Source organism: Malassezia vespertilionis, chromosome 4 (assembly GCF_029542925.1).
Source record: "Malassezia vespertilionis chromosome 4, complete sequence".
Lineage (NCBI taxonomy): Eukaryota > Fungi > Basidiomycota > Malasseziomycetes > Malasseziales > Malasseziaceae > Malassezia > Malassezia vespertilionis.
In genome coordinates, this window is record NC_079250.1 from 781,381 (window position 1) to 806,497 (window position 25,117).

Below are 25,117 nucleotides of genomic sequence, written 5' to 3' on the forward strand. Positions count from 1 at the left end.
AAAGCGGCTCCTGCTCGCACTAGCGCATTCGCAAGGGACGCAAAACTAGAAGTACTCCGCAATAAGCCTGCTGAACCGCACGGCACGGTCGAGTTGCGCAGCTCGAGTGCACTACTGGACAGCCATGAAGAGCCGCTCGACGCACACAGCCCAAGCCCTTTCGCGGCGCGGCACGAAGCACGCCATCGCATCCACGATGCCTTATCACACGCATTCGAGCACCGCTCTTATTTCAAAAAGCATTCACCGGTGCAATGCAGGACGGTGCACCATGGCTATGTGCACACGCCGCCCGCCTTTTTCAACGACTTTTTCAACGATGCCAATGTCAAAGCCGAGCACATTGGCCCATTCCAAAAACGTCACAGACAGGCGCAGCAGGAACCATTCACACCGCAGCGGGACATTGCCGCACGAAAATCTGCGCCGGTAACCCCCGACGATTTGGAGGAGCATGCGTGCGACGCAATCGACGCCCCGGCTGATCAGCGTGTACACGACCCATGCTTCGCCCAGGATGTGCGAATCCGCGGATGGCATCGTGTAGGCTCTCCCACCCGGGGCTGGGTCGTATACGATGTAAATATCACGACGAAATCGGTACGCTACCGCGGCACTAACAGCAGGGACTCGAGCTCCAAACACATAAACGGTACAGTGACTTTGTCGGACTGCACGGCGCGCTGGCGCAGCAAGTGCCAGAGCACGCCAGTGCATTACCGCGTCTTCCCCCGCGGCATACTGGACTATGGCAGCGGTACTTTCCGGGCTTTCTCGAGGAGCGTCGGCGCGCATTGCAGCACTGGCTCGTCGCCACGCTGCTTGATCCGCGCTGGGGCGGAGGCACCGCGTTTGATCAATGGGTACTCGATAGATGACTAGCGTGTATGGGAGAGTTCTTTGAGCATTTCCGCGCCGACCTTGTGCGCCTCGGCAAGCCGCGGCTTAAAGAAGGCGTGCGGTTGCTCAAAACGCCGCTTGTACGCGTCAAAGTCGCCAAACTGCACGGCTTGTGCCCAGCCGCGCGCAGCAATGACAAACTCGAGATCATCGGTGCGGAAACGGGTATCCTTGATCGCCGCGCGGCAGGCGTCCAGGAGCCGCTGCGGCGACTGAAACATGTACTGCGTCACGCCGATCCACATGCGAAACACGGGCGTCGCGGCAAGTTCCAAGTGGCGGTACGGATCAACGCCGAGTACGTGCCAGCAGTCGGCAATCGCCAGAAGCGAAAGGTGGGAGTTCGGCGGTGCATGGAGCGTCTTGACGGCCTCGGCGGCCTCTTTGCCGGCCTGCTCGCCGCGCGTGACACGCTGAGCAATCACGTAGAACTCGTCGAGCATCTCGTCCGTCATGAGCATAGGTCGTCCCGTTCCGTCTGCGCCGCCCACCTCGTCGTCGGCCCAGCCAAATACACTGCGGCGCGCGGCAAAAACACGCTCAACGAGTGCATCGTACTGGCTCGTGAGCATGAGCTTGAACAGGTCTGATGAACTGGCTGCGTACTGCGTCACTTGGATGCGTGCGGCAGGGTTCAAGAGCGCAAGCCCAGCATAAACGTGTGATTTTGCGCCGTAGATGCGAAGGCACAGATATATTTTGACCATCTCGATCCCGCCGGGATGGCGGCCCGTCTCCCAGGGGTACTCTTTTGACTCGCTCCAAGCGGTGCCCATCGTAAGGAACGCTGCGTGTGTGACAGCCTGCGTATTCGCGGTGACCACATCGTGCTCCTCGTAGCTCATGTAGACGTACCGCGATTCGAGACACGCCAAGATCCGCTCAACGACGTGTAAAATGTCTTCTGCCGCGCGGTGCTGGATCAAAACAAGCGGCTGGCCGTTGGAGTCGATTTGAGGGCCATGAAGAGAGTGACAGGAGACGATATGCACATCGGGCGGTAAGTATGCTTCGAACGCGGCACGCTCCGGTGCTTTTACAGAGGTCTGTCCGCCGACAATCGACCCCAGTTTGTGCGACGCGCCGTACTGCGCGACAACCTTGTCAATGTGGCCGGACTCGACGGAGTACATGGTAAAATCGCTCCGCCGCGCGACTTGGTGCCCATCACGGAGTACGTTCAGGCCCGTGCCCTGCAGGTCCTCGCGCAAACGCTCATATTCTTCGGGCCGATCGCATACATTCACATGCTTCCACCCTGCAGCAGCCAACTTGTGGGCGTACATGCGCCCCATATCGCCCATACCGATGATGCCAATCTCCAGATCGTCCTTCTCCATGACGCGCAAGTGGAGGCACCCAGTGGAGGTGCGGTGTAACTTGTTGGCCCGCCTTTCACTCCGCCCCAAACTTAGACTCTTCATGTCGTTCTTACGTGGAGTACGGGGCCTGTTACGGTCGCCGCCGAGCACAGTGCGTGCGCGCCTCAGCGCACAGCCAGCCGTGATGCTGCGCCCTGTACGTGCCTTCCACGTCAGCATTCGTACAGCAAGCCAAGTCATCGCGGACCAAGATCCGGAGACGGGCCTATACTACCACGAGATAGATAATGGCACCTATGCAGTGAGCTTCTTGAAGCGCCCGCCAAAGAATCCGACCAGCATCGCGGTGATTGCACACGTCACATCTGCCAACAACTCGCCGGACGAACAGCTGCGGCACTCGCCGGACAAGGTGTGGATCAACCCTGCTTTTTTCGATGCGCTACACCATGTTCTGAAAGCAAACGTAGCGGACGATGAAACCCTGATGGTCGAAGCAAATCTGCGCAAAAATGGATTTGCGCACCTGTGTGGTACGTTGTGCTGTATACCTAACCACAGATTCGCGCGGCACCACGATGCCTGACCGCGTTCCAGCCACAGACTCCATCTTTGCATCTGTCGGCTTCACCGACGCGAAGATAGCGCCGGAGTCGTATGAGCGCAACAACATGTACCGCTTCTCGGTCCGCACACAAGGACCCATGCGGATCCCCGAGCGCTGGTTGCGGCTCATGCGCGACTATATACAAAAGAACGAATAGACTACAGATTGAACTCGCTATGCTCCGAGGCAAGCCGCCGCATTTGCTGATCGCACTCTGAAATCCCGTAACTGCGCTGTGCATTGCCTTGCAATACCAGGAACGTGTGTGCGGCCTCGTCTGTGGAAACACGCGCTGCGACCCAAAAAGCGCTGTCGTTGCTCCGCGCCAGCACCTCCTTGACGCCGTGGGAAACCATCAGCCTATCGGCGTCGAGCAATTGCGACTCAATAGATGCCTGTGTCCTATGCTCGCCTCCCTGCAGTAACGCAAGGTTATTTTGAGCGGTGCGCGATGCTCGGTCCACATGCAGGTATTGAGGCGCTGCCTCTGCACACTGCGTATCCTGCACAATGTCCTGTACACGCTGCAACAGACGCCAGCTCGGCAAAAGCCATGCGTCGCGCGACGCGTTGTGCGAAAAAACAAGCACGACGGTAAGCAGCTGGCGGGTAGTATAGACAATGTGCACGGGCTGCAAAGCGTCGTGCTCGCCGGTAACGTACAATGTGGCTTCGTGCCACTTCTCGGGCGCCTCTTCAGCATCCAAGGCTGGATCACCGGTGTGGTGTACGTGCTGCACTGGCGCCATGTGCCATGGCGCAGCAGATGCGTCTTTTTCCGCCTTCTCTTCCGTGGCATGCGCCGCCGGCACTTTGGGCAAGGTGCGCCGTGCGTCCGCAAGACGTGCTGCTTGCGATGCTGCATCCAATGCGCATACACCCTGTTGCACGCTCGGCACTTCTGGCGGGCCTTGGTCCATATCGAGCGCGTGCGAGAGCTGCTCGTGGAATGCTTGAAATGGCGCATGTGTCGTGAATTGGTTCAGCGGCTCGTGCAGCGACTCGGAGAACTGCGCAGAGGTAGCGTGCACATCGCATGGATCCGGAGGCGCGTCCAACAGCGCTTCTCTCAAGTTCCCGTCCGCGCGCATGTCTTCTTCAATGTCGAGCGATGGCGACGGCGCGCGCGCGCCGTCCCGCTCGAGCATTACTTCCGGCGGCTGCAAGATGGGGTCCATAGTAAGCCAGCGCGCATGCGTAGAAAACATGTCTGATACGCCGGGGAGCAGCCCAGCGGCAAACTCGGCCAATTCACTGCGCACGGCCTTGGGTGCGGATTCCTCGCGTTGCTTTTCGCGCGCAGCGTCGGCACAAGCGCGCGCTTCGTCCATGTGCAAAAGATGCTGCAAAACGTACCGCACAATATCGTGACGGTTTTGAGCTTCTTTCTGTGCGCATTGCGTAGAGACCGTGTGCGGCTGTGGGTACAGCAGCTCGTCGTCGTGAAGAAGCATGACGTGCGGCATGTCTCCCTGTGCAACCATGGCGACTGTCTCTTGCTTGAACAAGCCGACCGCCTCACTCAGCCGACCCGCACTGCAGTCTGTGCATGCAGAAAGCGCCGGCATGGTTTCCAGCACCATTCCAACGCGCGGCGCTGACGGCGCCGCTGGCAACGCCGGTGCCCACTGGTGCTCTACGTCCCATCGCCACACCCATTTGCTCAGAAACTGCTCGAGGCTCTGCTCTAGCGCAGAGCGTCCTTTGTCCTCCATAATCGTATCTGGATCGCCGTTCGCTAGACGCCAAGCGGTCCAAGCTGCGCGCAATTGCTCCTGTGCCCAGCAGTCCTCGAGCCATGGAGCCGGCCTGTGCTCGCCGTATGGCTTCCATGCGGCCAGGGCAATGCATGCATGCATCCACATATCCTGTGCAACCTCGACCAGCACCAGGCGCCGGTGCTGCGACCCAATCGCAAGGCTGCGAAGCCCAGTATCGGTCGTGTGATACTGCTGGCCGTGCATCCAAGTGGCAAAATCCGCAAATGCATTCGCAAGTGCGACCTGGCGCACAAGCTTGGCTTGCGGTACTGCACTTTCCATGCTGGTATAGTACAGAATCTGGTCCGCAAGCTTGGCTGGGTCCTCGGCGTGCAAGTTGGCAGTGAGCAACGGCGAAAATACCAAGAGGTACTGTACATAGGCCGGCTCATACGGTGCTCCGTGTGCCTTTGTCGTTCCGTGCAGCTGCGGATCGGCAAACAGGCGCTTGCGCAGCGCACTGGGGAGCACGGAAGCAAACATCCAGGGTATACATGCAACGCTACGGCGCTACGGATGGCCCATGCATCGCACGTGATTCGGCGCTCGCCCACGGCTGCGTTCGATACTCGGCGCGCGCGCGGCGTGCTGGCAAGCGTGTGGAGCCAATGTACGGTTGTATGAGTGGGCCTGCAAATGCGGAGAATTCAGTGGAAACGGCAGACTGGCTCATTTTTCGCGGGCCAAAGCGCACAGTGTAGAGTCGCGCTGCGAGCATCCCGAGGAGGACAGAGAGAGTCGCGTAGAAGGGCTGCGAAAACGCGAGCTTCGGTAAGTCGTGCAGGCACGTACAAGGAGCATCGGCACTCCTGCGAGGATGCGATCCGAGATCTCTAGCTCGGTAATGCGGATCGTCCAAAACGGCGGGGTATTGCAAAAATACTGGAATACAATCGCACCAAGCAGGCCAAACGGCCCGCCCGGCAACTGCCCTTGCTGCAATGCTTCAGGAGCGTACGTGATGAACTGCGCTAGCGTAGACACAACCATTGCGTAGCACAAGGAACCAAGGATGTGCATGCACAGCACGAACAAGAGAAACACCTGCGTAAGCTTTGCGCACTACACACCATAAACTTGCGCGTGCCAAACACGCGCTCAAGATGGCGGGATGCATGGTACATAATCAGCGTGCCGAGAAAGAGCTCAGAGCTATTCGTATACACGCTTTGATACACAAGCAGTTGCCAATACTGGCCGTAGACGCTCAGGTGTGGACTCAGCTGAAATCGGATATACGACTTGAGATCCAGGAGCGCAATCACCAATGACCCCACCGCCATGCACACAAGCAACACTTTCGTGCACGGCGCATGCGCAAACCCAGCGACCATTTCCAGGGCAATCGGGCTGGGCGCACTGTCGTAATGTAGCTGCACACTGCCAAGACCCCATTCGCCCACTGGGCCGCGGGGAAATATGCAGGTGGGCCCTTTTGCAGGCGGCGCCGCCGGTGCTTGACACGTTGACACCCCAGCCCCTGCGATGGAGGACGCTGCGCCAAACGTACTGGATGTGAAGCTGGCATCTGTAAGCCACGCGACGCTGGATGCGGTTGCGTCTGCAATTTGGGGCATCCCATTTTACGACACAGAGTTCCTTGTGCGCCATAAAGGCAGGGACCAGGGCGTGTTTCTGCACAGCAACATTGTGCGTAACGTATGCCCCAAGCTATTCAAAAGTACGTCGATGTTCAACACTGACACTAGTGATGCTCTCCAGCACTGCAATCGAGCTCGATGCGATGGAGCCAAGCGAGTCTGAACCTGTAAAGGGGCGCCGCCCTGTGCCGCGGCTCAACAACGCGTCGCCGCGCCGACGCGGACCTGACGTGCTCCTTCCCGGCCTCGATATCGACGATGAGGAGATCATTCTGGACGACGAGTCGAGCTCTGACGATTTTGATGATGCTTCGATTACTATGCCGCCGCTGCGCAACCGCGCAGCGACGCCAGATCTCGGTAGGGTAGAGTCCGTTGCTAGCCGCGAAGGCAGTCCACCTTTCCGTCTTTCATCACAGCCGATGCCGCAGTCGATGCCGGTGCTGGATGCGGATGCGGAAGCGACGCGCAGCAGCTCGGGCCTCTTTTCCCGGCTTATGCGCAAGCGTATGAACGAGACGCAGGGCAGTGGCGCGATGACCTCCGCGTCCCAAAAAAATGCAGCAGACCAGGCCGGACGCCTGCGCCGCTACTCGGGCAAATCTCGCGCCCCCGTGGGGCCGCTGGGCAGCGCTCCGCAGGTTGCATTCAACTCGGACGTGGACACTCCGTCGCTGCCCAATAGCAGGGCCAGCACGCCGCGCAATGCCCGTCGCACGCCGCGCAAAGAAACGTCACGCAAAGAAACGCCGCGGGGAGGAGGATTGCCAGTGAAGCGAATTTACGTCAAAGGCGCCTCGCCGCGTACGGTGCAGGCGCTGGTTTTCTACCTGTACACGAACCAAGCCCACTTTGTCTCGTCTCCCCATCAGAGTCCCTACAGCGATGCCAGCTCTCTGCACGAGGAAGCGATGGAGTTGCTGGGCGACGGCGGGAAGCAGAACCCTTCCCTCTGGCCTCCTGCATTTTCGAGCAAGGCCGCTTACTCCCTGGGCCACCAGCTGGATTTGCGCGACCTGAGCATGCGTGCCTTTAACCATCTCGCGCTGAACATGTCTTCGCGCACGGTCTTGGCCGATCTGCTCTCGCCCTTTGGCGATCGGTTTGTCGAGGTACAGCGCGCTCAGCTGGACTACATTACAGAGAACTGGGAGGAAGTCAAGACACGCCCGGACTTTGCGCCCACCATCGAGCATTTGGTGCACGGCCAGTATCCGAACTCGAGCAAGAGCTTGTTCCAGCTTTTCTCCAAGTTGAGCGTCAAGTAAATGCCGTAGAGATCTATATTCCGGAATCTGCACACTATGTACACCGCTTTCACTGGCTAGCTCAGGAATGCACGCTTGGCACCGGTCCATGCAGCTGCGGCGGCGACCATGATCGAGCTGGAGACCAGCATGGCCCGTGGGCCAGACGTGACACGAAAGAGTGCGCCACTCAGTGCTCCCGATGCCATGCTCCCGTATATATCGTGCTTGCCGCGCGCATTGTCAATTATAGCGTCAACGATGTTGTATGTCATTGCAATCACGCCGGCGCTGTTGCCGACAAAGGTGCTGCGGCGGGTCACCTGGTTCAGTACAGCATTCATGCGCAGGCGGAATGTGGGGTGCTCAATACCGAGCGGACGCGCAGCACCCTCGCGCAGGCCCATAAGGCCACCGAGGGCAAGGCCACTTAGGTAGGTCGTGCCTGTTCCGTAGCACAAATCGTCGCTCCAGCCACGGCTCGGGAGCGCGGTGCGCGAACCTTGGAGCGTGTTGGGCTTGTCATCCTCAATATCCAAATACTCAAGGTCATCCGAGCTAATGTTGGCAAATGGGTGCAGCTTTGCAGGGTCCAACGCGGTGTGCTGCAAGAGGCTCGCTGCGGTTGGTGCTTCGGGTGGCGCAGTGTCGCTAGGCGTCACAAACGACTGCTGGCGCAAATGCTCAACTGTGCCTTCGCCAACGTGCTCTGGCACAGCTGGCGCTGGCGGTGCGTTGCTGTCCCTCGACGAGCTGAACGGCCACATCGCGAACGGCGAGAAGAAGAGGCGGCCGACGCAGCGTAGAAGAAGTCACGTGGAAAAGACGAAGCGCCGCCACGCTGCGCTTGCCTTCACCCATGCGGCCACCAGCGAGCTTTGCTGCGGCGATGCACACGGCATCGCTGCGTGTGGCAACACCGGTACGCACTGCATTGCTGCCTAGTGCATCCCTTGCCCGCGCATCGCCGTTTGTCTTGCCGCCGTTTCCGTTCGGCGGCGCCGTGCAAACGAGAAACTCTGCCAAGCGCGGCGGCGGTACGACGAAGAACAACCGCAACAGTGCCGGTAGGCGTCTCGGTGTGAAGCGGCCGGGATCCAACTTTGTCAAGCCGGGCGATATCATCTACCGCCAGCGCGGCACATCGTGGCACCCAGGCGAACATGTAGGGATCGGGCGCGATCATACCTTGTACGCCAAAGTACCTGGATTCGTTCGCTTTTACAAGCCAAACTATGAGCAGAAGCAGGTCAAGCCGGCCATTGCACCGCTCGGTACTTTGCCTTTGCGCCTGCCGCAGCGCGAGACTGTATATGCACACTCACCGGAGACAGTGCGCCCACACCCTTCTTCAGGGCGCAAGTCGCGCAAGTTTGTCGGCATTGTGCTTGCGCGCGACGGCGTCCTGCCGCGTAAGCCTGGCCTGCCGCGCGCGCGTCTGTTCAACAAGACGGACTTGAACGCGGTGGAGAAGGAAAAGCAGATGCGGCGTCGAGGGATCGAGCCGCTCGCATTGGACGCATCGCTCGCTTGATTGCATACCCTCTATACACGTATAGAAAATGTACTACTTTTTCGCTTGCACTTGGGGTGGTATGTCTTTGCGCAGGGCGGACTTGGTAGGTGGCGTGTAGTGCTCGGCAATGTCGAGACGTGCGCGCATCAATGCCTGCAAGCGGTCATCGTCCTCGTCGCTCTCGCCGTCGACGTCGACTTGCCGCGTGTCTGGGTTTGCGTGCTTTGCAAAACGCACAGGCGCTAAGGATGGAAGCACCATGACAGGCACGCCAGAAATACTGTCCTCAGGCTCGTCCTGCTTGGCGCCGTGGTCGAGTTGCCAGGTAGGATTCGGCACTGCGTCGCCAGCAATGCGCGCTGCTTTGAAGCGCGACACGTTGGGTTTGGTATGCTCGCGCGCCGTATTGCCAGTCGTGTCGTCCCGGTCGGCAACGGACGAGTCTAAGGGCGCAATCCCATACGACTCCTCGGCACTCGCGTCGTTGCGCGCAGGCGTGGAGAGATGTGCAATTGCACCGAGCCTTGCTTGCGCCTCTGCATACTCTTTGGCCAGCTGCTCGTCCCAGTAGGGGTCTTCTGCATGCCCTTCCATGCTGGGCCGCAGTGATGCAAGATCGTTTAAATCGTACTCGTCGTCACTATCCCATAGTGTATCATCGCCACTTTGCATAGAGTCTTCGGAATCGTATTGCATCGGTACATCGTCATCAGCCTCGTCCATCGGCGACATGGTATCTTCTTCGTCCATCGCCTCCGCTTCTACTACGGTCGGCGAGCCGAAGCGTACTTTGCGTGTCGCAGAAAGCGGCGGCGCGTCATTTTCTCCATCGACGGCTTCTTGGGCATTTGCTTCGCGCCGCTGTCGTAGTCGTTCTGCATACGCTTTGGTCGGGCGGGCATGCGGAATTTGGGGAGGGAGACCTTGGCTGGCGCGCTGCGATGCAAGCCCTTCTTCGGCACGACCTGCACGCTCAATGGCAGGGATGCCTTGTGATACGGTAGGCGCATTGGGGATAGGCTCTTCTTCGGCTTCTTGGCGTGCCAGTTGGCGGCGCTTAAACGCACTCACTTTCTTGCGTGGTGCACTCGATAAAGGTTCTTGAAAAGAGGCCTCGTTGCGTTCTACAATAGCCTCGCCAATCGCGGGTCTCGCAGGGCCTGCTGCCGTTGGCTCGGGCGTTTTTTGCACCACGCGCGTATTGGACGCTTCGAGCTCTGCAAGTATTCGGTCTGCGTTGGGATGCCCTTCGATTACTTGAGGGCCGAGTAGATTTACAATGCGTGCAGCCTCTTTCTCAACACCAACATCGTCAGGGTGTTGGCCATACTGCACTGCACGCGAACGCTTTTCGCGCGGCACCTCGTCCTCTTCTTCGCTCGATTCAGGCTCCTGCTCGGCAATGCGTACGTGTTTCTTAGGTCGCACAGCATTGTCCTCTGTCGATGCTGGCGTTGCATTGTCTGTCTCCGTGCGCCGATGCAAAAAACCACGGCGGAAACTCTCGAGTTTCGAGGGGGCTTCCTTATCGGGTTGCGGCATGGCCGCAAGCAGCGGTGCGTCGGCTGCATTTTGCTCCTCTTCCTCTTCTTCTTCCTTTTCTAGAATATCAAGCATCGCATCCATCCATTCGCGTCGATCACGCTCGCCGAGCTCTGCATCGGATCGCTCAAATGGGACAATGCTCCCGGGCGCGCGGTCTAAAATATTGCCGACAGGCGCGGACGAAAGATGCATACTAATATCTGGCGTGGCGGGCGGTGAGTCAGGCAACTGTTCTACAGGATCGACAAACGGCAGACCCTCTTCATTCAGGACTGCTTGGTCGGCGCCGTCATTCCCTTGAACGCCGTCCTGTTCAAGGAACAAGCTTTGCATGGAACTTTCCAGTGTCTGCTTCAGATGCATGCCGAACTGCTGCTTGTGCTGCAAAATCTTAGCTTCAAGGGCTGCTGTGAGTGTGGAGAGCCACCTACCGTGGATCCGTGCATTGACCGCCGCTTCGACATGCTCGCGCTGCAAGCGCAGGTCTGTATCCGCTTGCTCTAGCTGCTTGCAAGCTTCGTGTGCATCCTCTCCAGCGGAAAGTTTTGCCCGCACATTTTCTAGTTGCTTCAAGCGCTGTGCAAGCTCGCGCGACTCTGTCACGACCCGCCGCACAGACGCTTTGTCCATGCGTCGTAATGGAAAGTGCAGGCGAATTGGCGTGACAAATTGCAAAAATTGCAAATCCAACACGGCGGGCCGTGCCCCCACAATCGATCGTCGTGCTTTGCTGATCTCTATTTCAAACGCTTCATCATGGCGCCCAAAAGTAGGTACATGCACACTCCTTACACAAAGTGAACCCGAAGGCTGTTGCTGGTCGTGCTCGCAAGGCAGAAGCAGAGGATCGAAAGGCGGCGGCAGCGTCTGCCAAGGCGGCGGAAGAGGAGGAGGGCAAGTGGCAGCAAGGCGCAAAAACCAAGTCGAATGCCGATGCACGCAAGGAGAAAGACGCTGAAAAGGCCCGCAAAAAGGCTGAGCTTGCGCGGCTCACAGAGGAAGACGACAAGGCGACGCCAGGCAAAAAAGTAAATGCGGGTGGAAAGGGCAGTGCCAAGGGCAGTGCCAAGGGCGGCGCCAAAGGCGGCGACGCAGCTGGCGGCGACAATCTTGATGATTTGGATTTGCAGATTGCATCGTTCAGCGCTACGAACCTCGATGATGCGTTGGAGGCCATGAATCTCGTCTCTGAAAAGGACAATAAGGCGAGCCGTGGCGCTGCGGCTGGTGCAATGGAGAAACATCCAGAGCGTCGATTCAAGGCCGCATTTGAGGCATACAAGGAGCAAGAGCTCCCAAAACTGCGCGAGGACCGCCCTGGACTGCGTCTGCAGCAATACAACGACTTGCTGTACAAGCACTTCCAGGTACGCTGGACCGCTTTACTGACCGCAGAAATCGCCGCAAAACCCCTTCAACCAGCTCCATGTATCCTACGATGCATCCAAGGAAGATAAATTGGCTGTGCTCAAGGCCAAGCGCGACGCCACCGCCACCCGCTTGGCCGGCTAGCTGTGTCTTAAGACATGCAACCATTACTTTTATTACAACTATCGATTAAATATGTCGCAGCCCTAGGTTGTCACCCGACGAGGCATCGCCGCATAGCAGCTTCCCCCCAAGCAATGAAATTAGGGTGCGCTCGACTCCATGCGCCGGTCCAGGCATGCACGCCTCACCGCGACGATAGTTACAAGCATGCTCAGACGAGAATCGCAAACCTGCTCAAATGGCGATCAATACGATAGTTATCCTGCAAACGCAATACTCGCACTTGCCGCCACGGCTTGCGAGACGTGCTAGACCTGGGGGCAACATGGACGAGTCGTTCTACGCTTCCGTCACCGGTCTACGCTAATACCCACTCGCCCGCAAAGGCTCGTGGATCCCAAGGTTGGGCGGCGCATCCCATCCGTGATACGCGTGCAAAAGCCGTAACTTTCGCACGCCGGAGCGAGTAGCGGCAAAAACTTCGCGCCGCCCTTTTATGCGATTGCCAGCGGCCATTTTTCACATCACGTGCATCTACAGGAGCGTGGTCCGAGCGCTACAGGTGGGCGTTGGAGCGGCGCTGCCATTCGTTGGCAAGCTGGCCGACCTCGGATGCGATGCCATGACTCGCTTGGTACCCGGCAGGTCCTGCTGTAAGTAGAGGTAGGATACACACCAATTCCGTACGCGTGAATCACACTGACGGTGCGTCCATCGGCCTGGATGGAGTGCTGGTCCAATTCCACACGCGCGCCGCCTTCCCTGGCAGGGCGCACGCCCACATTCTCGCGGAGTACCTTGATCGATTTCCATGCATCTGGGCTATTTGGATCGACTCCTTGTGCAAGCAGCTCCGGCGCAACTTTCACGGCGTCTTTCAAAATCCGCTCCGTGACGGCGGCATTTGGCAGGAGTGAGTTGGTGTTGCGCACGTCAAATGTGCCGCCCAGCACGACTTCGCCGCTGCGTGCACGCGGGATAATATATATCGCGCCATGCTTGCCAATAGAACTGTAGCATTTTGTGTATTTCGAGTCCCGGAACTGTGGGATCCACACAAGGACGGTTTGACCGCGAATGGGATATACAGCAGGATCGCGCACGTCGTCCAGGCTTTGGCTTCCCAATCCCGTGGCATTCACAATCAGCTTCGCATCAGAAAAGTACGACGCTGCCGATGCCAGCGAAGGCAGGTATGCGCGGACGAAGCGTACAGGCGGTGCTGTAAAGTCGCTGCAATCCTCTTCGAGCTTGCTGACGAGCCACTGCAGGTAGAGAGGGACGTTAAGACATAAAGAGCGGAACTCGTACAGGTACGGTGCAGATGGCAATGCAGTGGGTGTGGCATCGTGTGTGTTTATCTGTAGGGGTAAGCATCCGGCCATGGTACGCACACCACCACAAAGTTGGCCAAACCAGTAGGTATCAAAATCGTCTTTTTTGGAGTGATAAATGGCGAATGGCATAAACGCGAGTACATGAGGAGGCAGTACCTCAGTCAGTTGTTGAAAGATTTTGTAGCTGTGTGCATCACGACGGCGCTCAACCTCATTGGTGTTTGCAAACGAAAGCCAGTTCGCGCCTGCCCACGGCGAAGCGAACGATTGCGAGGACAGGTCCACGGGCAAGTCGCGCGCAACGATCGTAACACGATACCCCTGCTTTCGTAGCTCAAGAGCACAAGTGAGGCCCAGGACTGTAATGAGTGGTGCGAGGCGTACGTACCGCCCGCGCCTACAACAAGCACGTCTTTTGTTTCCGCCATGGCAAACCGTTGGCATGTGCGTCGTTGCTCCGTGATTTGTGCCACGTGGTCTTGGCAAAAAAAAAAAAGTGACGGCGACATGCATGCCGTGTCGTGCGCGCGTGTGCGGCCAGGAACGATGCGTTGCAATAGCGGGTGCAGCAAGGTTATTCTACATACACGAATACAAAAATATGCTTCAAGGAATATCAAGTGCTAGAGTACGCGAACTCGTTGAGTTCGCTGTACGGGTATATATCGTCGCATGGTGTGCTTTATTAGATATCCAATTCGACGCGCTGAATGTCACGCCGATCGTTATCCAGACCAATGCCAGCACCAAGCATAGCTTCCTCATGTGTGTACGGCTTCTCCGTGAGGATACGCTTGGCAGTGCGTTTATGCAGCTTACTCGCCACATGCGCGACACGGTCGTTGTTGTTGGGAAAATGCCGGTCACATTCTATACAGTAAAACATGCCGAGGCCTGCCTTGTCTGGATCGAGCTCTGTGGGTTGCTCGAGCGTCTGTCGCTTCGCGGGATTGATGGCATTGTCGTGGCGTTGGTCGTAATCAAGCGTGCGAGCACGCGTCCGTGTAGAGCGAGAAATATCTGCATGTCAGCACCAGACCGGGACAATCCACATACCGCGACGCCCGTGATGATTCCGCTTCTTGCGCTGGATACGGCCCATGCTCGTTGGATGCGTGGCGTACAATGCTACTCCACATGGTCTCATCAAGCGTCACGTGTACGCTCGCTATAGTTCTGGCAATATTCACGTGACATTCTATTGAGCAAAGGAAGCGTTGTGGCCAGGGCCACTCTACCTCACACCTCAAGGACTTCGAGCATCAGAATGGTATGTTGTTGTCGCGTGTAGCATGTGCGGCACCGCTTGTGCGGTGCTCGCATAAATGCTGCACGGTAATTTTGAATGTTCGGCAAACTGACCGCGCAGACTCGTCTCTACAGCAAGGGCAAGATCATGGGCCACAGGCGGGGCAAGCACAGCCAGCATCCCAACGTGACGCTGATCAAGATTGAGGGCGTGGAGAACTCCAAGGATGCTCAGTTTTATCTCGGCAAGGTATGTTGACTGTTTGGCGGATGCGCTCGGCGCCCGCTTTGGATTGCGAGAACAGACTAACGTTGCAGCGCATTGCCTACATCTACAAGGCCCCCACCGCTGTGCGTGGCACCAAGGTCCGTGTGATCTGGGGCCGGGTAACGCGGTCCCACGGCAACGCCGGTGTTGTGCGCTCCAAGTTCCGCCACAACATCCCCCCCAAGGCCTTTGGCTCTTCTGTCCGTGTTCTTCTGTACCCGAGCAACAGTACGTACCTACCCACTTGCATGCTAACACCAGTCTAAAAATCGGACTTGTGTTGCTACAGGCATCCTATTTTAGGACCTTCTTGCCATACATCCAGCGTATGCTGAAAATTCAATGTCCCATGGCGGATTGCCAATGGATGATCATAGATGGTTTTTCTCGCGTATGAGCGCCTGTGTCCCTTTTTGCGTATGCGCAGCGTCAGTTTTCCTGTTGCATACATCGAGCCATTGCCCATGCCGTGCCGATATGCTCCTACGTGCAGGAATGAGCAGTTTGTGGTTGTGCAGATCGATCCATCTTGCAGTTGTGGTGTGTCCATATAAAGCAACCGTTCATGTATATCGTGGGTATCTGTCTATAATAAAAGGGTATCTCCTGCGCGGTGCTCGCTCGCAGCAGCTGCGGGTGTCCCTTTGCCATTGTCCCACATGGCATCCCAGCGGACCAATGCGATGGGCTGCGTCGTGGACGGCAAAACACGCTGCGCCTCCTCGGACACTTCTGCGTCCTCTGCGCTCGATCGCGTAGACCCCGTGCCATGTAAGAGCTGCTCCCCCTCCTGCTCGTCAGCACCGTCCCTCGCAATGTCGTAGTATCGATGCACGTCGCGCTCCATACGCAAGTGTCCGCCCGCAGCGTCGAGCTCGTCGCGCGTGAAATCGAGTCCATTAATGCGCGTGGGATCTGCACGCGATTGGGCCTCTTCCATCGTGATCGCCAAGACGACCATGTGGAAAACCCAAAGCAAGGCATCCACTGCAAGCAAATGCATTTTCGACGCGGTATACTCTGGTCATTAGCCACGAAGGCGACGCACCTTGGTGGACAAAGTCCAAAACAAGCCGCTTCTTGGACGACGATGTATCCGACAAGCACTGGAGCACGGCACAGAATATGTGAAACACACTCATAGAGCGCGCTGCATCATTGAGGCTTCTCGCCGCAGGAATAAGGTTGTGGTGCACTGGAATAAGCGCGTGCAGACATACCGCTTTGCTGGCGGTGAGTGGCAGCGTGAACGTACAAAAATAACAAGGGCCCGGAAACACAGCAGCGCCAGCAGCCCATCCAGGATGTAGATGTATACAAACAGCAACACGAGCATGTACCGTAGCTGGCATAAGCAACACAGGAGACGCACCAGGCCCAGCGCCTCGCGCCGCTCTTTTCGCATCGTGGCACGGACCTGAGAAACGCACCTCGGCCGACGTGATGGCCATGCGCACAGCGCGGCGCGGCGCGTCGTGCCATGGCGCAGTCGTCCCAGAATGCATTCATCCAGCAGTGTTTTGGGCTCGGCTCGCAGGACACGCTAGCAGATGAGACGCAGTGCGAGAGTGCGCCGGTGCCTGTACTGAAAAATTTTCTGCTGCGGCGGCGCGCATCTCGTGCACCGCCGCAGTTCAACGCGGACGGCTCCGAGACCATCGAGTGGGCGCGCTACCAATCGGCACAGCGCCTGCGGGAGAAGTGGGAGAGCATTTATGCTCGGTTTAAAGACGCGCACTTGGAAGATCAGGACGAGATATACCTGGGCGTTGCGGGTGATGCGCCGCGCGTGATCCGCGATCGGGGATCCTTGCGTGCGCTGCAGCACCGCCTTCCGTTTGGCTCCTTTATCCGCGATGAGGATTTGGATGCACTTGCCGTGCATGAAGAAGGCGATTATACCGCATACGATCCACCTGTGGCGCCAGAGGTAGCGCTGCAAGAAAGCGGCGACCCCGAGCTCCAGGAGTTTTTGCGCCAAGAGGCGCGGCGGCGTGCGTTGCATGGCGACGACGACGACGACGACGTGGTCGATTTGCGCAGCGCCTCTTTGCACCCCGGCATGCCGCACGAGCACAGCGTTTCTGGGGATGTGCATGACGCGCCGGACGCTGCGCCTGTGCCTGATATAGCGCTGGAGCTCGATATCTACCACGCCGTCAAGCGCGATGCCATCGAGCATTTGCTGCGCACGCAAACGCTCGGGACGGCGCGATTGCCATACAGCGATATACCCGGGATGCACGAGTTTTTAGCATGGAACTGTACATAGCATTGCTACACAAAGCACCCTCTTTTCTCTACACACGCATGAAACTAAACAGCTTGCCAAGGCCCACGTAGCGCCGTCCATTGCGCGAGAGGTACTGCTGCACAAGACCATGCAGCACGCTAATGCTCTCCTTGTGCGCCGCTGCGGTGGCCTGGATATAGGCGCGGTACGGTGCGTCGCCCGCTTCTTGCAAAACGCGCTCCGTATCCAGCAGGTAATCAAAGTAGCACAGCTGTGTATAGAGGTCCTTGTCCGAGTACAGCGGCACCACGCGGCCGCGGCAGCTGGAAACGAGGCAGCGCGCGCTATACACGCCTGTTTGGTTCGTGCGTGTGCGGCAAGTAGACTCGGTGCAGCATGTCCAGCCGCTGTAGTACTGCTCAATGTAGGTACGTATCGCAAGCTCGAGCTGCGTCGCAAGCCACGGCAGGCGCAGCGGCGCCGTGCACTGCGTGCAACAAAAGCCATGCTCGAGCGAGAGCATGGAGTCCGTTTCGGGGCGCAGCTGTGCGAGGCCCTCAAATGTATTCTGCGCGCCGCACTTGCACTGCACAAGGAACGCCGCGCACTTTGCGTAGCGCACAACGCTCGGCACTTGGCTGTCCAATGTGGTGAATTCGCGGCTGGAGGTGTGGGTATCGAGGGTGGTGCTGGTCGCGTACGCTGCAGCATCGAGCCCGAGGCACTGCGCTAGGCGAGATCGGTCCGTGCCTTGGATGCTGTCGCACAAGCGCTCGATGGGCGGCATGATTTGCAGGGAAAGGTAGTGCTTGTAGTCCACTTGGTACGCCTTGTCTCCCTGGTTGCGGCGCACATCGTCGGGGTGAAATGCGTGTTCGGCCTGCGTTCTTTTGGCGTCCTGTGCGCCAAGACAAAACACGTACGGAATCACATCACCGCTGCGCGCACTCTCGTTCTTTGCCAGCATACGCAGCGCGACTTGGACGTGCGGCTGATTTTGCGCGTCGGGATAGTCCTGGGGGCGCTTTCCGAGACGCTTGTAAATGACAAACGCTTCGAGGGGGATCTTTCCGTGGAGCACATCCGCCCCGACCTGCTGCAGGTACTCGTGAATCTTTTCCACGACCACTTCCGTCGCCTCGCCCGACAAAATCTGCTCGATGACGTAGCCAGAGACGTCCTTGGAGAGCTGGCAGTACTCGCGGCGCTTCATGTCGAGGCCTTTGATCTCGGTGGTCGTCTCGCCCGCGGCGTCGACAAGCAGCGCGGCATACTTTTTCTTCTGGAGGAGGAGCATGCGCTGGAAAACACCGTCAATGTCAATCTCCAACAAGCGGTACTTTTCATTCACCGCGCGCTTGAACTCGTTGCCGATGCGCAGGGCCTCATTGTAGTCCACGCAGTTGGTATTGATCATGACACTGTCCGTGTCGCCGTAGATCACATCGAGCGCCATGCTCTCTGCGAGCTCGCGCGTGGTGGTAAGGATCTCGCGGCCTTTAAACGTGGTGAGCGCAGCGAGCGGACGCGCGTAGAAGCGCGAGTTTTCAAAGCCAAGGCATCCGTACATACTGTTGGCTGTGAGCTTGAGCGCCTGCTGCTTGATGTTCCACTGGAGCTGCTTGAGCGCAGGTGCATTCTTGTCTTTCATCAAGCTCTTCACCTGGCGACGCCGGTTTACCAGGGTGGCAATGAGATGCGGCAGAACGCCTTGCGAGACGTCCGACGAGGGAACGGGTGGGATCGCATCCGCCTCGTCCGAAGCACTCCGCTCCACAGTGGTAAAGTCAATGTTGAACTCTTGGATAATGCTGGGGTAGAGCGAGTTAAAGTCCATGACCAAAATGTACTTGTCCCACAGGCCGCGCTTGGGCTCGAACACCAGGCCGCCCTTAAACTTTTCCTTCTTGCTCGCCTTGCTTGTTTTCAGCGCCTTTTTCTCCCACGCGGCGATCTTGTCGGGGCAAATGTACTTTTTCCGATGGAACTCGTGAAGAAGAATATATTCGTTGCGCTCCGCACGGCCGCCGTTCAAGGTCCGCGCCCACGAATTTCCGGCAAGGTTGGTCAGCTGCTTGGTAAGTGCAAGGAGCTGCACCTTGGTCGCAATCGCCATTTGGAAGTAGGCATCTACTTCGCAGTGCCGCACAAAGTCCAACAAGCGGTCGGGCGTGAGTGCGGTGCAGTCAAAGTACGACGCAATGTCGTCGGGATCAATATCTTCGCGCTGCACACCCAGATGCGTGCGTGTCATTTCGCTCAGCGACCACGTCGTGGAGCTAATCATGCCTTTGGCCGTGTCGCTGGAGAGGTCGCACACAAGGCGCCCGGCCAGCAGGCTCGTGTTCATGCCCTGCTTGAGCATCGGCCACTTGCTGCGGCGCAGGCGCCCAAGCTTGCTCCACTGGTCCAGCTTCAGGTCGCGCATGCGGTGCAGCAAAATGTCGAGGTTGCTGCCGGAAAAGTCGTAGGAGAGGATCACGTCGGGATCGTTGAGCTGCACCTGCGCAAGGAAACTGCTCAAAATCAAACGCTCGTACTTCATCGGCTGAATCTTCACATGGCTCTTTTTTGCCTGCTCTTCAAAGCGTGTGGGAAACGAGGGGCCCAGCGGACGCACCGCGGTAAATGAGGAGCTGGCAATCTCGCCAGGGGGTGTGGGGTTTTCGAGTGACATATCGCGCCATACGCGCGTGCTCAGCGCCACAATCTCGCGCTTGTTTTCCTTGTAGTTGACCACGGACCTTGTGGAAAGACTCATAATGGTTAGCGGCGGCATCTCTTTGGGCGCACTCGCGTCGCCATCGGCAAACGGTGCAACGTCTTTGGGGTCGTCTACGCTGAGCTCGAGCTTACTCCAGCTGTGTGCCGCGCCTTTGTGCACACTCGCATTCTCGATGCGCAGCCAGCACGGGCCCATGATCTTGCGCTTCACGACAAATAGCTCAAAGGCCGATGTGTTGGTGCCAAACGCGCGCGCAAAGGTCGCGCCGCTCACATCAATCGGCAGCGGCGGCTCGTCAAAGCCGTACTTGACCTTCATGTACTCGCCTTCGGGGTCCACATCCGCAAGTTCAAACGCGTACTTGCGCGTAACCCACTTTCCAAGCCACGACTGGATGCCAAATTTGGAGCGCAGCGTGTCAAACTCGTCGTAGACTCGGTCTTCGTCGGGGACGACGTCGGTCTCGTGGCCATTCGACAGCATCTTGGGCCGCGGCTGGAGGAAGACGCATCGCTCGATGCCGCCGACGCTGACGGTGCAGCTCACGTAGCGCTCCGTCTTTGGGTCGTATACTTTGCCAAATAGGTGCACAGTGCCTTGGATTTCGTAGTGGTCAAACCAGAAAAAGTGGACCGACTTGTCTGGCTGCATGTACTCGATGCTCGGCGTGACGGCCAGGTGGTCACTCGCGTCTTTGGGCGTGGCGAGTGCCGCGGGCGAGCTTGCAAGGTTGGCCAAACCACTGTGCACCGCGTGCCACGACGTCAAATTGGGCGTCTCCTCCTTGGGTTTGTGCAGAACGGGCGGTGTGGGCGTGTGGTCCGCCTTTGTGCCGCGCGCACTCACGACGTTGGTATTGCGCTTTGCGCCGACGCGGACCGTGCCGAAATCCTCGTCCTCATGCTTGGGCCGCTTGCTGGCAGTGGGTTCCAGTGTAGGGCTCGCGTCTTGCGCTCCCCACAGAGGGGAATCGCTGCCGGAAATATGGACATGTGCGCTCGCATCGCTGTGAAACTCGGGCGGATCGCTGCTTGGCTCGGTAGAGCTGGAGCCAGCGTCCTGCAAGGCTGGCAGCGGTGCACGCATCTGCTTGCGCTTCCGTGCAAGTAACACCGAGGGCGAATCGTGGCACTCTTCGCGCACAACGGACAAGTGGGGGCGCGCAGGCGTCGTAATTTGGTTCAGGCCGCCCATGAGCGAAGACATAAAGTCGGCCTCGGCCTCTTTGCTCACCGTGCGTGGAGCATGCACTTCGCGACGCACGTCGGCCTCGGCGCGTATCCGGCGTGCGTTGCCAAGGTAGTCGGTCTGCCCAGCCATGGCGCGCCGCGCTTGCCGGCTGCCTTTTTTGGGCTTGCGCCGGCCAGTGCGCGCAAAGTAGTCACCCTCGTCCTCCGATTCAGACGAGAGGCTCTCCTCGCGCGTCTCCCATTCGTCCTGGCCGTGGTCGACGTAGCCACTTCCATCGTCGTCCTCGATAAAGTCGTCGTCCATCATGCGGCCGCGCACGATCGACTGGTACGCCTGCTCGGATACCTCGTCGTAAATCGCATCTTCATCACGCGTGGAATGATGCACACGGACTCCGCCACTGCGGGCGGCTTTCAACGCCGCCAGGGCATCGAGCCTCTGTGCGCGCGGTGCCATGCTGGGAATGGGAAACGGCACGCGCAGCCCATTTGTCACGCGCGCTTTCGCGACGCGTCGTGTGATTTTAATTACAAAATACCCATCCTACGGACTGTCCATGTCGCGGTTTTTTTTGCTGCGTGGGCGCTTGCGGCGGGGTGGAGGATGGTCGTGAGGACGGTCTGCGCGCTTCTGTTCGCGCTCGAGGAGCCAGTGACTCAGTTCAGAAGGAAGTGCGGAGGTGCTCAGGCCTTCGAGGCGGCTGGGCTCGGGGGAGGGCGAGGGTGAGCGCGGGGGAGAGAGGGGCGGCGCTGGCGAGGGGCTTTTTTCTGTAGGGTGGGTAGCAAACCAGTCTGGCTTTATTGTGTGGGCGGTGGGGTGCATCTCATCTTCTGGCGTCTCGTCGTCTGAAATGCCTTTCCATTCGTCGGCGTCGTCAAAGATGTCGTCGTCTGCGGGGAGACGCTGTGGAGGAACGCTCGTTGGCGTGGAGTCCGGCGCTGACGGTGGGGAGATCTTGGAGTGGTCCACCACTGGCGTGGAGTCCGGCGCTGACGGTGGGGAGATCTTGGAGCGGTCCATCACTGGCGTGGGGTCCGGCGCCGGTGACGGCGTGGGCGCGGCTGTAGCTGCTGCAGTACGCATTCCATTTTCCTGTGCTGCACACTTCTTCTTCTTGCGCATTCGCTTCCCATTCACATAGATCACATCCGGCGCAGCGTCCGGCTCGGCATGCTGCGCCACCGGCTGAAACTTGCTCGGTAGTGCATTTGCTTCCATTGGCTCTTCCGCCAGCTTGGTACGCACACCTTCGGCCAGTGCCGCATCCAAGTCTACGTCCGGTGCATGCACCTCGGCGATTCGCGCTTTTTGGCGCTCCAGCAGCGAAAAATCAAGACCTCGCGCCTGTGCCGCGGTTTCCTCTTCCGGCGCCAACGCGCAACTTTGCACGCCCACTGGATCCCCGGCTGTATGTTCCATGTCGCTCGCCTCGCACGGCATCACCAAGTCAATTGGAACGTCAATACCACGCCGCCGCATCTCGGCGCGGTCCATGTACCCCGACGTTTGCTGGACGCTGCGTGGTTTCATAGCCTCTACAGCACTGCCCACTTTTTCCCCTAACGCGCGCGGAGCATGTTTCCGCCGGCTGTTCTGCCCTGTGTTTGTATCGCGCTTTTGGCGTGCTCCCTGTGGCGGCCGCGCGCCTGCAGCAAGCAGCTGCCGGAATGCGCCTTGGTCCATCGTCGAAACGACGGCCTCCACAAATAGGGGCGGAAATCGCAAAAGAAGCGCGATTTCCATGGACTACCACGCGCACCGTCTTTTGACGATCCAAAGCCATGTATCTACGGGCTACGTCGGTATGTATTAAAGGCGCAATTTACGCTAGGGAACCGCGCAGCAACGTTTCCATTGCAGTTGCTCGGCTGGGACGTGGATGCAGTGAACACGGTACAATTTTCGAATCACACCGGGTACGGCCGCTTTGGTGGCCTGCGTTTCGACGCGGAACACCTGGAGCAGGTGTTTACGGCGATGGCAGAAAACTATCTCATCTGCCACAATCGCGTCCTCACAGGGTACACGCCGTCGCCCGAGGCGCTGGAGGTAGTGGAAACGCTCCTGCGTGAGCAGCGGCGCAAGAATCCAGGGCTGGTCTATCTGCTGGACCCGGTGATGGGCGATATGGAGCGCGGCATGTATGTGAATCCGGATGTGCTTCCCATCTATCGGCGCATGCTGCCATTAGCCTCGATACTATGCCCGAACCAATTCGAGGCGCAAAAACTGACGGATATCACCATCACGTCTTTGGACACCATGTACCATGTTTTGGAAAAACTACACGGAACGTACAACGCCCCGCACGTCCTGCTCACGTCGGTGGATCTCCCGGATATGGACCTTGCCAAACTTGGGGCAGCGTCTGCCATGCCGGACGGCCAGCCGGCCATGCTCCTGGTAGGCTCGAGCCGCGTGGACGGCGACGCAAAACTGCACCCATGGTTCATCCAGTTCCCTTCCCTGGGCGAGTACTTTTCGGGCGTCGGCGACATGTTCTCAGCGCTCACGCTGGCGCGTTTCAGCGCGTCGCGCGACGACCTGCCACAGCCGGCAAGCGCCTCGTGCCAGGACTACACGCACGAGGCAAGCGAGTGTGGCACACCGATAGCACAGGCCGTGGCACTCGCCGTTGCATCGCTCCAGGCGGTGCTCTCCCGCACACGCGCAGCGATGATTGCGCTGGGGCAGGAACAGCGCATCGACCCGTTCCAGCCCTCGCATCTTTTGCCTGTAGACGAGCGTGTCAAAGTGATGCGCATGCGAGAGCTCAGGATTATCCAGAGCGCACAGGATATCCTGCATCCCAGCGTGCAGTACCGGCCACGCTGGGCGCCGCTGCCATAGTCGTAGGGAGCGAACGCTACAGCGCACCTCCACATGCGTCCATGTCCATTGCCCAGCTGTACAATATCAAGCGCGCGGTCCGCGAGGACCGCAGCGTGGCGTACAAACCCGAAAAGCTCACGGAGCAGGGCACAGCACGACTGTGTGGCATGTACGTAGATGCGTCGCACACTTACCTCAGATGTTATACCCAGCCGTCCAAGTACCAATGCGCCACGTGCAATGTCCCGTACTGCTCGTTGCCGTGCTACCGAGTGCCCCAGCATGCGGACTGTGCCCAGGCATTTGCGGAAAAGACGGCGCGTGAGCAGCTTGGTGGTGATGATGTGTCGGTAGACCAGGAGGAGCGGCAGCGCACGCTCGCGCTCTTGTGGCGGCATGAGCAAGCAGACGAAGCGCCGGCGGATACCGACGAACAAAGCAGCCGTGCGTCGAGCGAGCTGGATGCATACAGCACCGAGGAACTCATGCACACACTCTCGCCATCAGAACAGCGCCAATTTGAGCAGATTGTCCAGCATCCCGAGCGTGCGGCGCGCATGTACTTTGACCAAGCGGCGGAGCACCGGCCGTGGTGGCGCCAAAGTGGCGCTGCGCATCCCTGGACGCCAGGCACTGAGCATGCGTACCGCGCCTTTATAGCAAAGCGTTTCATGATACCGCCGTCGTCGGTGGATCTACAGTTCAATGCGCTTGCATTGATGCTGGCATATACATATGCCCTGTACCACATGGGTATCGAGAGCAATGCACACGCCGCTGCGTCTATGGACACCGACGACATTCTGCGCCTGTACCGCGACCTCGCTCCTTTTCTCTTTGCCGCTGCACACGATCCTGTCGCGAAGCTCGTGCTCAGGGACGCAGAAGACGCCTCGCTCTATTTCTTGCAGCTGCTCGGGCCGCGCCGCATGGGCCACACGCCAGGCAAGATGCTCTTGCAGCTCCTGCAGGACATTGATGCGCTGGTTGCGCCGCGCGTCGTGCGTGCGGCTGACGAAGAAAGTGCGTACACCCCCGCGCTGTACGCATTCGCCGATATCCACACTGTGCTGCACGGCACGCTGCCCAAAAAAAAGCTCTTTTTTTACGCACACACGTTCGATTCCATGCCGAGCGCTGCACGTACCCTTTTCCACGCGCAGCTCCGCGCCGAGATCCAACGGCTGGAGTGCGAGGAAGAGGAGCGTGTGCATACACAGCAAATCGCTGCGGCGAATCGCGCGGTGGATGGAATGGATCGGCGCGTGCAGCGGCTGGGTGCACGATAGCGCTA

At 58.6% G+C, this 25,117-nt stretch overlaps 17 protein-coding genes across 17 annotated transcripts; 8 read left to right on the forward strand and 9 right to left on the reverse strand.

Annotated features, from left to right (window-relative positions):
- Nucleotides 1-878: 878 nt before the first annotated feature.
- Nucleotides 879-2,240, reverse strand: TYR1 (prephenate dehydrogenase (NADP(+)); the record flags this gene model as incomplete). The annotated part of the gene is made up of 1 exon (XM_056207223.1): nt 879-2,240. One exon carries the CDS (start codon nt 2,238-2,240, stop codon nt 879-881), a length of 1,362 nt encoding a protein of 453 aa, XP_056063198.1.
- An 82-nt stretch (nt 2,241-2,322) lies between these two features.
- On the forward strand, nt 2,323-2,808 carry MVES1_002394 (uncharacterized protein; the record flags this gene model as incomplete). The annotated part of the gene is made up of 2 exons (XM_056207224.1): nt 2,323-2,750; nt 2,784-2,808. 2 exons carry the CDS (start codon nt 2,323-2,325, stop codon nt 2,806-2,808), a joined length of 453 nt encoding a protein of 150 aa, XP_056063199.1.
- Nucleotides 2,809-2,987: 179 nt separating this feature from the next.
- MVES1_002395 (uncharacterized protein) lies at nt 2,988-5,262 on the reverse strand (the record flags this gene model as incomplete). The annotated part of the gene is made up of 2 exons (XM_056207225.1): nt 2,988-5,049; nt 5,255-5,262. 2 exons carry the CDS (start codon nt 5,260-5,262, stop codon nt 2,988-2,990), a joined length of 2,070 nt encoding a protein of 689 aa, XP_056063200.1.
- Nucleotides 5,263-6,074: 812 nt separating this feature from the next.
- MVES1_002396 (uncharacterized protein) lies at nt 6,075-7,458 on the forward strand (the record flags this gene model as incomplete). The annotated part of the gene is made up of 2 exons (XM_056207226.1): nt 6,075-6,270; nt 6,299-7,458. 2 exons carry the CDS (start codon nt 6,075-6,077, stop codon nt 7,456-7,458), a joined length of 1,356 nt encoding a protein of 451 aa, XP_056063201.1.
- Nucleotides 7,459-7,514: 56 nt separating this feature from the next.
- Nucleotides 7,515-8,204, reverse strand: TIM23 (Mitochondrial import inner membrane translocase subunit tim23; the record flags this gene model as incomplete). Its single annotated transcript, XM_056207227.1, has 1 exon — nt 7,515-8,204. One exon carries the CDS (start codon nt 8,202-8,204, stop codon nt 7,515-7,517), a length of 690 nt encoding a protein of 229 aa, XP_056063202.1.
- Nucleotides 8,205-8,296: 92 nt separating this feature from the next.
- On the forward strand, nt 8,297-8,971 carry MRPL2 (54S ribosomal protein L2 mitochondrial; the record flags this gene model as incomplete). The annotated part of the gene is made up of 1 exon (XM_056207228.1): nt 8,297-8,971. The coding sequence occupies one exon, from the start codon at nt 8,297-8,299 to the stop codon at nt 8,969-8,971; it is 675 nt and encodes a 224-aa protein (XP_056063203.1).
- A 33-nt stretch (nt 8,972-9,004) lies between these two features.
- On the reverse strand, nt 9,005-11,128 carry MVES1_002399 (uncharacterized protein; the record flags this gene model as incomplete). Its single annotated transcript, XM_056207229.1, has 1 exon — nt 9,005-11,128. The coding sequence occupies one exon, from the start codon at nt 11,126-11,128 to the stop codon at nt 9,005-9,007; it is 2,124 nt and encodes a 707-aa protein (XP_056063204.1).
- A 126-nt stretch (nt 11,129-11,254) lies between these two features.
- On the forward strand, nt 11,255-12,010 carry MVES1_002400 (uncharacterized protein; the record flags this gene model as incomplete). The annotated part of the gene is made up of 3 exons (XM_056207230.1): nt 11,255-11,267; nt 11,297-11,865; nt 11,894-12,010. The coding sequence occupies 3 exons, from the start codon at nt 11,255-11,257 to the stop codon at nt 12,008-12,010; spliced, it is 699 nt and encodes a 232-aa protein (XP_056063205.1).
- A 535-nt stretch (nt 12,011-12,545) lies between these two features.
- Nucleotides 12,546-13,754, reverse strand: MVES1_002401 (D-amino-acid oxidase; the record flags this gene model as incomplete). Its single annotated transcript, XM_056207231.1, has 3 exons — nt 12,546-12,637; nt 12,666-13,685; nt 13,715-13,754. 3 exons carry the CDS (start codon nt 13,752-13,754, stop codon nt 12,546-12,548), a joined length of 1,152 nt encoding a protein of 383 aa, XP_056063206.1.
- Nucleotides 13,755-14,011: 257 nt separating this feature from the next.
- MVES1_002402 (uncharacterized protein) lies at nt 14,012-14,428 on the reverse strand (the record flags this gene model as incomplete). Its single annotated transcript, XM_056207232.1, has 2 exons — nt 14,012-14,346; nt 14,383-14,428. 2 exons carry the CDS (start codon nt 14,426-14,428, stop codon nt 14,012-14,014), a joined length of 381 nt encoding a protein of 126 aa, XP_056063207.1.
- A 243-nt stretch (nt 14,429-14,671) lies between these two features.
- On the forward strand, nt 14,672-15,108 carry RPL33A (60S ribosomal protein L33A; the record flags this gene model as incomplete). Its single annotated transcript, XM_056207233.1, has 3 exons — nt 14,672-14,824; nt 14,893-15,070; nt 15,104-15,108. The coding sequence occupies 3 exons, from the start codon at nt 14,672-14,674 to the stop codon at nt 15,106-15,108; spliced, it is 336 nt and encodes a 111-aa protein (XP_056063208.1).
- Nucleotides 15,109-15,428: 320 nt separating this feature from the next.
- Nucleotides 15,429-15,984, reverse strand: MVES1_002404 (uncharacterized protein; the record flags this gene model as incomplete). The annotated part of the gene is made up of 2 exons (XM_056207234.1): nt 15,429-15,862; nt 15,981-15,984. The coding sequence occupies 2 exons, from the start codon at nt 15,982-15,984 to the stop codon at nt 15,429-15,431; spliced, it is 438 nt and encodes a 145-aa protein (XP_056063209.1).
- Nucleotides 15,985-16,322: 338 nt separating this feature from the next.
- On the forward strand, nt 16,323-17,114 carry MVES1_002405 (uncharacterized protein; the record flags this gene model as incomplete). The annotated part of the gene is made up of 1 exon (XM_056207235.1): nt 16,323-17,114. One exon carries the CDS (start codon nt 16,323-16,325, stop codon nt 17,112-17,114), a length of 792 nt encoding a protein of 263 aa, XP_056063210.1.
- A 28-nt stretch (nt 17,115-17,142) lies between these two features.
- On the reverse strand, nt 17,143-21,447 carry POL1 (DNA-directed DNA polymerase; the record flags this gene model as incomplete). The annotated part of the gene is made up of 1 exon (XM_056207236.1): nt 17,143-21,447. The coding sequence occupies one exon, from the start codon at nt 21,445-21,447 to the stop codon at nt 17,143-17,145; it is 4,305 nt and encodes a 1,434-aa protein (XP_056063211.1).
- An 87-nt stretch (nt 21,448-21,534) lies between these two features.
- On the reverse strand, nt 21,535-22,674 carry MVES1_002407 (uncharacterized protein; the record flags this gene model as incomplete). The annotated part of the gene is made up of 1 exon (XM_056207237.1): nt 21,535-22,674. The coding sequence occupies one exon, from the start codon at nt 22,672-22,674 to the stop codon at nt 21,535-21,537; it is 1,140 nt and encodes a 379-aa protein (XP_056063212.1).
- Nucleotides 22,675-22,732: 58 nt separating this feature from the next.
- On the forward strand, nt 22,733-23,841 carry BUD16 (pyridoxal kinase; the record flags this gene model as incomplete). The annotated part of the gene is made up of 2 exons (XM_056207238.1): nt 22,733-22,793; nt 22,823-23,841. The coding sequence occupies 2 exons, from the start codon at nt 22,733-22,735 to the stop codon at nt 23,839-23,841; spliced, it is 1,080 nt and encodes a 359-aa protein (XP_056063213.1).
- A 41-nt stretch (nt 23,842-23,882) lies between these two features.
- Nucleotides 23,883-25,112, forward strand: MVES1_002409 (uncharacterized protein; the record flags this gene model as incomplete). Its single annotated transcript, XM_056207239.1, has 2 exons — nt 23,883-23,992; nt 24,023-25,112. The coding sequence occupies 2 exons, from the start codon at nt 23,883-23,885 to the stop codon at nt 25,110-25,112; spliced, it is 1,200 nt and encodes a 399-aa protein (XP_056063214.1).
- Between the last annotated feature and the right edge of the window lie 5 nt (nt 25,113-25,117).